This window comes from Hibiscus syriacus, unplaced genomic scaffold (assembly GCF_006381635.1).
Source record: "Hibiscus syriacus cultivar Baekdansim isolate YM2019G1 unplaced genomic scaffold, ASM638163v2 tig00112293_pilon, whole genome shotgun sequence".
Classification (NCBI taxonomy): domain Eukaryota; kingdom Viridiplantae; phylum Streptophyta; class Magnoliopsida; order Malvales; family Malvaceae; genus Hibiscus; species Hibiscus syriacus.
The window spans coordinates 4,278,838-4,288,111 of NW_024063296.1; the positions used below are offsets into that span (position 1 = coordinate 4,278,838).

Consider the following 9,274-nt stretch of genomic DNA (forward strand, 5'->3'; position numbering starts at 1 on the left):
AATTTAGGTCCTAAATGTATAGTTTACCCATAATCGTTTTTAGTGCTATTATCATAATTAATTTTTAAATAAATGTTTTTCACAAAAGTATCAATTATAAATGCAATAATTTTATAATTAATTTATGAAATAAAAAAATCAATAGTAAAAACCGAAGTCAAAATATTGATATTATAATTATAATAAAGAAATAAATAAAAATATTATATAGCAAGACAGAGAACATCAATTTGTCAGATTACCATTCCGAGCTATATGCAGAGAACAGAGCCTAAATGCCTTTGCTTTTAAATACTTCCTCCGCCCTCTCCCTTTCTCGCTCATTAGCCTCCTCCCTATCTTCTCCTAGTCCCCGTCTTTGCCTCCCTTCCTCTTTTGCCCCTCGATTTCCCCACTCCTCCTTCCATCCCTTGAGGGTATCTCCGTCTTTTCATAACCAAGCTTCATCCGCCACCGCCACCATGGGCAACGCCCATGACGCTTCCATGGACGCTGTCCAAAGACGCCTCATGTTTGAGGATGAGTGAGTTTTTCCCAATTCCGAACTTCCCCTTTTTTCTTCTTTATTTACGTTTTTGCCATTTAGCTTTGTTTGCTGCTATGATCTGTTACCGACAAAATGAAAGAGAAAGGAGGGAAAGCTGAAGCTAAAGTTAACTGAGTTTACTGGGTACCTTTTCCTCTGTTCAGAAATTATATTCACTTTACAACTAAAATTACGGAATTTTAAGTTTGTTTAATGAATTGTTGATTGAAACCCGTTGTTGTTTTTTTCTTCTTTCATTTCTTTTATCTTTACATCTAAATTTCACGTAGTCATGTGTATACAGTAGAGTATAGGTATATGTATGTTCTATGCAAGTAAGCTTTAGAAAGTTGACTTAATGGATTATTAGTTTATGTCAAAGTTGTTTATAATTATTTGATTTAATGATTTCTAAAACTGGAACTTACGTGGATCTTCTGATAGCAGTGAACCTTCCATTTATATGGTTAATTTTTGTCTTGTTCTTGGTGTCATGATCTGCTTTTACGATAATTTGGAGGGGAAAATGATTGGGAACTTCTTTTGTAACAGTGAAAATAGTTTCCCTTTTCTTCATAGACTTAGCAGCCAGATGAAAGTATCGGAGGCTATTCAATTTTGAGCCATATTTTGTATATTTACTGCTGAAAATTATTTTTAATACTTCTGGTAAGAAAGTGCAAAAAATTACTGAAAATATGATATTATGCCCATGATTTTATTCATATTATCGGAGGATCCCCTTTTGGCAGATAGCTAAATTTACTGCAAAAAATAAATAGGACGATATTGCGAGCTAGCACCATATAATCTTCTATCATCTAGAATGCTATCAATTTTATCTATTGTATCGTAAACAGCCTGGCTTAGTTGCTGTTATCTGTTTTGGTTAGGCGTGTAACAATTCTTGATTTGAACCCTTATGCAAAGAAAACCATTTTAGTTTATAAAAACTAAAGGGGAAATGTGACTGAAAATGTTGAAAAAGAATGAAAAAAGGGTAGTTTATTTTCCTTTTCTTGTTACATATTTTCAGTACCGTGTGGTTTTTGTTTCTTTTACCGAATTCTTTGTGTGCTGTGTATTCCAGTATTCTTTAGCTGGATTGAATTGAAGGAGGAATGTGATAGTGATATGTGAATGGTTGGATGTAGTAGTTTGCTAATTGTGGTATCTGTTATTGCGTAGGATAACTATTTCTGTTACCAATATCATATATTTTCAATTACACAAATCGAGGTTTAAAACTTTACTGATCATACAGTTTGTTATATGGCTGAATGACTATGAAGCCTTCTTGGTTTGCAATTAGAGAGGTCATTGTATTGGGCAAGCTCTTTTGAAGCGCACAATTTTTTGTGTTTAATGCTGACATATGCCTTTGCTTCAATCTTCTTGTAGATGTATTTTAGTGGACGAGAGTGATAATGTTGTTGGCCATGAATCGAAGTACAATTGTAAGTAAAAATGCCTATTTTTCAGTTTCCGTGGGTCGTAACACTGTTGTGCTGCATTATCCTTTTCCTCTTTTTAAATTTTATATGTTCAAACACCCATACTCGTATTTCTGAAGTCCAATGCATTTATTTGACTGCATATGGTGTAATCTAATTGTGGAATGAAAATCTTATTATTGTGATGACCTAATAGCTATATTAACCATTCAGTCATAACAAATCAATTTAATAGCTACTTAGCCAGAGCATATGTGTTAGTGAGAGAAGCTCCAGCTTCTCTCTAACCAAGGTGTTTTCAAATTTCGAATTACAAAAGCCCAGGCGTCTTTTGAAAATTTTTCTCTCTCCTCCGACATCCACCCATTGTCAGCTGCCTCCGACAACCGTCCGCTGCTGCCGCCGCCGTCCGCCGCCATACTCCGACCACCGTTTGAAGCTTTTTTCTCCTGGGAAGTTCACCGACTCGAGGTGATTCCAAATCTGGCTTTAGATTTGCGATTGAGACATTCAATCGACGCAGATCTGCTCGAAGTTCACCGTCGATTTACGCCTCTTCCCGCCGCTAGTGGTCGTCTCCGCCTCACCACCGGACTCAGCTTCTTCTCGCGATCATAACTCCCTTTCTAGTGTCGAAAATCAGTTCTATTTCCAGTGTACTGGTTCGGTGAAATCTTACCCTATCCAAGCTGTCTGTTTTTCCAGTTAATCCTCTTCCCAACTTCCCAGTTCTATCCATCTGGTTCGGTGAAATCTTACACTATCCTCCAAGCTGTCTGTTTTTCCTGTAAATCATCTTTCCCAGATCTCTCCATGGATCCTCTACGCTCGTCTAAGCACAGGCGTACTAGTGGTTTAGCTGCAACAACTGCGGCAGGTGCAGCGTCTGTGAACTCCATTAGTACTTCCTCTGGACCTGACAATGCAATCAATTTTTCATTTTCCGGCAAGGAAAAACGTGAGAGGGAGAGCGAAAAGGAAAGGACAAAGCTCCGGAGACGGAACAGGCGAGCCTTCACTAGACGTATGCTGGCCGGATTGCGGCAGTTTGGTAATTTCCATCTCTCAGAGCGTTCTAATATGAACGATGTACTGGCCGCCTTGGCCCGTGAGGCAGGTTGGACAGTTGAGGCCGACGGCACTACCTTCAGGCAATCGCCTTCGCCCCAAAAGCAGCAAAATTCAAGAGTATTCTCAGCAAGGTTGGGTGATAGTCCTTTATCAACCGGGTGTTTGAAAAATTGCTTTGCTAAAGCTACTTCAGACTGTCACCCTCCTGTTGGTAGGATTGATGACAATGGACTGTCTTCTTCTCAAGGAGGGAAACAAAAGCTCGGAACTAATTCTGTAGTGCAGACAACACCAACTTTACCTATCGCTGATATTGTTCAGGATGGAACCAAGGAGAGCATCATGAAAGGGTACTCCCATGAAAAGTTTTCCGAAGTAACGAGAAGGAGAAAAAATGAGTTTCAAAATTGGTCGAAGGATGGTCATCCAAGAATCGGAAATGGGATCAGAAATGGTTGTTTCACGATTTTTATCGAAAACCTTCCAGAGATGATCCATTGGAAGAGACTTGGGTCTATTTTTGGCACACATGGTCATGTTATTGATGCCTTCATTCCTAAAAAAAGAAACTCGAAAGGGGTCCGTTTTGGGTTTATTCGGTATGCAACTATTGAAGAAGCAAGGAGAGCAATCTCAAAAATGAATGGCTCTCGTATCGATGGCAGCAAAGTTGGCGTTTCTTATGCTAAATTCAAACCTCGACATTCCTATTGGAGGAAGTCCTCGTCAGGTGTTCTTCGCAAGTCCGGGATGGAAGATGATTCGAGGAAGAATCATTATAAAGTTGAAGGTGTTATAGATGAAGAAAAACTTCAGGTGTTGAGCAATTGTCTAGTGGGGTGGTGCAAGGACTTTGTCAAAATTGGTCATCTCGCTAGACAAATGCAAGCGAAGGGCCTCACTGGCTTTACCTTAATGAGAGCTGCTGGTAATGCGATTTTAATGATTTTCGAAGACAATGCTTCATTGAGAAGTGTGAAGAACAATAAATCAATTATTCTCGCAGAGTGGTTCTCCATAGTCGAAGCTTGGTCAGAGAGTTTGGTAATGGAGTGTCGTCGAGTATGGTTAGTTTGCGAGGGTGTCCTTTTCACGCATGGAATTGGAATACTTTCAAGAACATTGTTGATAAGTGGGGTTTATTACTAGCTATCGACGAAAGTTGTCAGTCTCCATCATCTTTTGATCGGGCAAAAATTCAAGTCCTCATAAAGGCTGATGCGAGAATTGATGCGATGGTGGAATTGAAGGTTGGTGACAACTTCTTCAAGGTCATGGTGCATGAGATAGAGCCTTCATTCAAACCAAACTCTTGGGCTCCTGAAGAAGACGAGTCTCATTAGATCTTGTCTCTTCAATTGTGGTTTTGTTTTTATCTATATGGTTGTAGGTGTTGCTTTTAATTTGCATTATGTTCTGTTGCGTTGTTTTAATCCTACTGCTAGTGGTGTAATTAGAAGGTGATTAGATTGTGGCTTTGGATGAGGATATATAGGGTTAAGGTGTTTGTTGTAATGGTGTACATCACCATGAGAGGATATTCCGTGGTGTCTTTTGTATCGGGTATTATTATCAATAAAATTTGAGGTACTCTTTTCTTCCTTCCAATGTTCGTTAACATACTTTTAGTATGTGAACGAATACGAAGGGAGTTTTTAATGAGACCTCCAACTTCTATCAAAAAAAAAACCATTCAGTCATAACTCGTAAGAGTAGTTATCAACTTAATTATGACATTTTCTTGATCTAGCTATTACATATTTCCTCTGAATTTCTTTTCTTCTTTGGAATAATGTAGCATTTGCACCGCTGTGCTCTATTGTCTGTTGTGGCCATCACTAATAACAAAGATTGAGTATGTTGTGTTCTGTTGTAAACAGGGGCAGAGCTATGTTGGGCCCAAAGGGGCCCCGGTCACTGTAAATATTTTACATATTCGATAGATTTCAGTTTAATAGTATTTTGGTTCATGTAAAAATAAGCATTTAAATTAAAAAAATATAAACATTTATTAAATATTTAATCAAGTAGGGACCGAACTAAAGAAGGATAATTTCATGTTCTCAAATTTTTTGGTCTAATAACAATTTAGGTCATTGTAAGTTTAAATATTAGACAAATTAGGTATCATCTTCTTAATTTTAAATTTAAATACTTAATAAGTTATTGTATTTTTTTTTTAAAAACTTTAATATTTCGGCCCTTGTCAATATTTAATCCTGGCTCCATCTCTGGTTGTAAAAGCATCGAGATGAAAGCTGGTAAGATTTCTTACGGCTTCCATAAATGGTTAAGAGGAGGACTGTCCTTTCAAATGTAGGATTAGAAGGATATCAGAAAGGTGAATGGTCTTATTGTATCCCAAATATTTTATTAATTCCACCTCTCTCCTACAAGCAAAGTTTTGTGTAGGAATATTAGATGCAACAAGCCAACAACTGCATGAATTCAGTCCTGATTTATGTTTTGTGTTTTCGATCCTCTCTATTGATGTTGAGATTCATATATATTTGCTCATTGCTTTATTCATCAACTGTTAATACTTTTTCGGTTGGGAAATTATCTTGACCAGCAGAAATCATATTTTTTATGTTTTGGTGTTGAAAAGGAATAGATGATCTGGTGTTAAATTTGTAACTGACTTTCATATACAGTTGGTCCAGTAATGATATTTCAATTTGTAGAGGATCGGGAAGCTTGTTTATGAAACTTTCTTAGTACAGTGGAACCTTAGCTGCACCTTGGGAAAAAAATACTTTAGCAGGAACTTTTTGTCATGTAAAATTATTGTGTTTATTTATTAAGCTATAAGATGAATTACTTCACTTGCACGTGGGCCCTTTATTCTGCTTATGATATAAGAAGCTAAGATAAAAGAAATGTTTGAATCTCTGGCCTAAATTTGGATCCTATAGATTGTGTTTTCCGTTGCATTATGGGAATTAAAGGATGTTAGATTTAGCTAGATAAGTTCTTCTCTTGTTGCTATTATGAGAATACATGGGAAATCTGAATGTCTCTTGGCTTTTTGTTTCTGCCATCAATGTCTTCACTATATTTGCCTTTATTTCTGCACTTCTAACATCAGCTTGAAAATTTACAGGTCATTTGTGGGAGAAGATTTTAACTGGAAAGATGCTACATAGGGCATTCAGTGTATTTTTGTTTAACACAAAATATGAGTTACTCCTCCAGGTAACATGATAAAATATTGGCAGTTGAGATATTTACAATTGCCATTATTTTTGAACTTCGGCATTATAATGAGATATGAAGTAGCAAGGTATGTCATTGACATCTCATTTAGTAGAGTATTAACTTTGTAATATGCCTCTTAGCACACTAGTTAACACTAGTCACTTGTTTGGTCGTAATTTGTAAGGGTGCGTTTGGTTCACGGAATGTAAGATTACCAGTGAGAATAAAAGATTACCAGGGAATAGGATTATTGGAAATGTTGTATTTTGTGTTTGGTTGGTTTAGCAGGAATGTAAGATTATCGTGTTTGGTTAAAAGAATAAAAGATTATTGTAATGAATATTTAACCAAATTGTCCTTATTATATATTTGTATAATATTACAAATTGTAAAATATTTATATATTTTCTTTAAAAAATTAAATTCATAATATTTATATAATTTTTTTTACAAAATTAAAAATATAAAAAAATTTAATGAAAGGGTAAAATTTTTTTAACTTCTGAATTTCATATAAAATTTTAATTATAGATTTTTTTTTGTAAATCTAAAATAATTTAAAGATAAATTTATAATTTAACCTTCGTAGAATTTTTATTATTCAATGACAGAAGAAGGATATTTTTGAAAAAAATAAAAATTTAAGGGTATTTTAGTCCAAAACGTCGGTAATGTTACAATACTTAAGGGAAGGGAGGTAATGACATTTCCGGTAATATACCCAAAAAAATCTACTATTAGTAATAAAACATTACCGGGAATGAGATTCCCGGCCAATCAAACATGGGAATGTCACAATCTTTGAACCAAACACCCCCTAAAAGTCAACCCAACACCTATTGCACTTAAGAAATCATATGAACTTATTTCCCTTAAAAACCCTTTACACTTGTTGGGATGATAAATTCTAATACAAGAGTTTCTCCTTTATTTTTTATGTTTTCAAGAGTCATCACCTTGCTCAAAATATGAATTTACAAATATTTTTTTCCTTCGCCACAAAAATAATTTCAACTTCCAAAAGTTTTCAGGTATATTATCTCCAGAAAATTGTATGCCAAATTTTGTTTGGGTTTTATTTTATAAAACATTTAGTTTTATGAAGAATTTTATAAAATATTTTAATTAAATATTTTTTGAAATAATTTCATTTCATATACTTGTAAAAATTTATAAAATTTTTAGTATGTAATTTGATAAAAATAATTTATTCAGTAAATATATCATTGTTTATTTAGAACTATATTTATAAAAGAAACTAAAAATATTTTATCGTCGTGAAAAATAATATTTGAGTTATTAGATTTTTACTTTACAGTAAGGAAAAAACTAAGTGATATTTCATGATTTAATAGTTTAGTTCTACTTATTCAACATTTTTTTCTATCAAACGGTGATGGTAACTACGAAGTTCTTATAAAAAAATGGTCACTACGAAGTCAAGTTATGATTTTGACATCTAAATATCTGCCCATTTCTATCTTTTGAAGAGCCTTACAGTCCTAAATCGTTATTTAGACAGGATGGTCACTACGAAGTCAAGTTTTGTAGGATCAGTTGCATTTAACTATGGAATGGGTGATAAACAGATATTAGAAAGATAAAACAGAAGTGTTGGGAAACAGGGTATTGTCACAGGTCTTAGGCTCTTAACCAAGCTGGCTAGCCCCTTTCTTTATCTAAATCTTGCCCTTTAGCACTCTCTCTACTCTTAATTTCTACTTTGGTGCCAGATTTGACATTGAATACGTTGCATATGCACGATAGTTATGCTTTTGTAAATAGTTGATGGTGAAAGTTTTCTTTGCATGCTTTTCCTTCCTGGTACTTTTGCAGCAACGATCTGCAACAAAGGTAACATTTCCTCTGGTGTGGACAAACACCTGTTGCAGCCATCCTTTATATCGTGAATCAGAGTTTATTGGAGAGAATCATCTTGGTATATATCTTCTACATATGTTTCAGTTAAAAGCATTTTTATTTGATATTTTCCCATTTCCCTCTCTAATAATCGTTGTGCAGGGGTGAGGAATGCTGCCCAAAGGAAGCTTTTGGATGAGCTCGGTATTCCCGCTGAAGATGTTCCTGTCGATCAGTTCACCCCACTTGGTCGCATGCTCTACAAGGCACCTTCTGATGGCAAATGGGGCGAGCATGAACGTAATACTTCCACTCTCTCTGCATAACCTTCTGCACCAAGTTCTTTTTTAGGTGCAAAATACAGTTTTGAAATCTGCTTCAAGGAGAAAGTTATTACTGTTTACAAATTATCCATTTCAATAGATGGCTGGTGTTATAATTGTTTCACATCTATTACATGACTGGATTTTGTGAATATTGATGAACCTATTCATTATGCCGCAGTTGATTACCTCCTATTCATTGTCCGAGATGTCAACATTCACCCAAATCCAGATGAGGTAGCAGACGCTAAATACGTGAACCGTGACCAACTGAAGGAGTTACTGCAGAAAGCTGATGCTGGTGAAGTGAAACTTTCGCCGTGGTTCAGAATCGTGGTGGAAAATTTCTTGTTCAAGTGGTGGGATCATGTTGAGAAAGGGAGCCTGAAGGAAGTAAGTGACATGGAAACCATTCACAAGTTGTAGATTAGAAAGAAATGACATGAAATAAAGTGTGGGAATGGTACTTCCAGAAAACAAGTTTAATTCCAATAAGTGCAGGCTTGAAGTAGTTCTAAACTTGCTGGTTTTCTCAATGTTTGTTAGATCTAAATTTTGAGTTAAATATTGTAAACATATGAGGGCATGCATCTTAGATTTGGAATTCAATAAGTGTGTATGTCATGATATGCATGGTCTGGCACCTTTCTTTGTTAAAATTGTAGGCGACTAAGCATATTTGGCGAGTTTGTTAGTTTGTTCATCTTTTTTCTTTTATATTTTTTTTAGGTCATGAGTTCAAAACTTACTAGGAGTACTCTTCTTTTCTCTAGAGTTTCCTTTTCCCTCTTCTCTAGATAAGACTATGATTAGATTTATAATTTAAAAAAAAAAAAATTAAG

The 9,274-nt window shown here is 35.2% G+C and overlaps 1 protein-coding gene across 1 annotated transcript; it reads left to right on the forward strand.

Moving 5' to 3' along the window:
- Positions 1 to 229: 229 nt before the first annotated feature.
- Positions 230 to 9,007, forward strand: LOC120177595 (isopentenyl-diphosphate Delta-isomerase I-like). The gene is made up of 6 exons (XM_039183691.1): positions 230 to 523; positions 1,928 to 1,983; positions 6,155 to 6,246; positions 8,086 to 8,188; positions 8,272 to 8,409; positions 8,614 to 9,007. The coding sequence occupies exons 1-6, from the start codon at positions 276 to 278 to the stop codon at positions 8,856 to 8,858; spliced, it is 882 nt and encodes a 293-aa protein (XP_039039622.1). The 5' UTR covers positions 230 to 275; the 3' UTR covers positions 8,859 to 9,007.
- Positions 9,008 to 9,274: the final 267 nt, after the last annotated feature.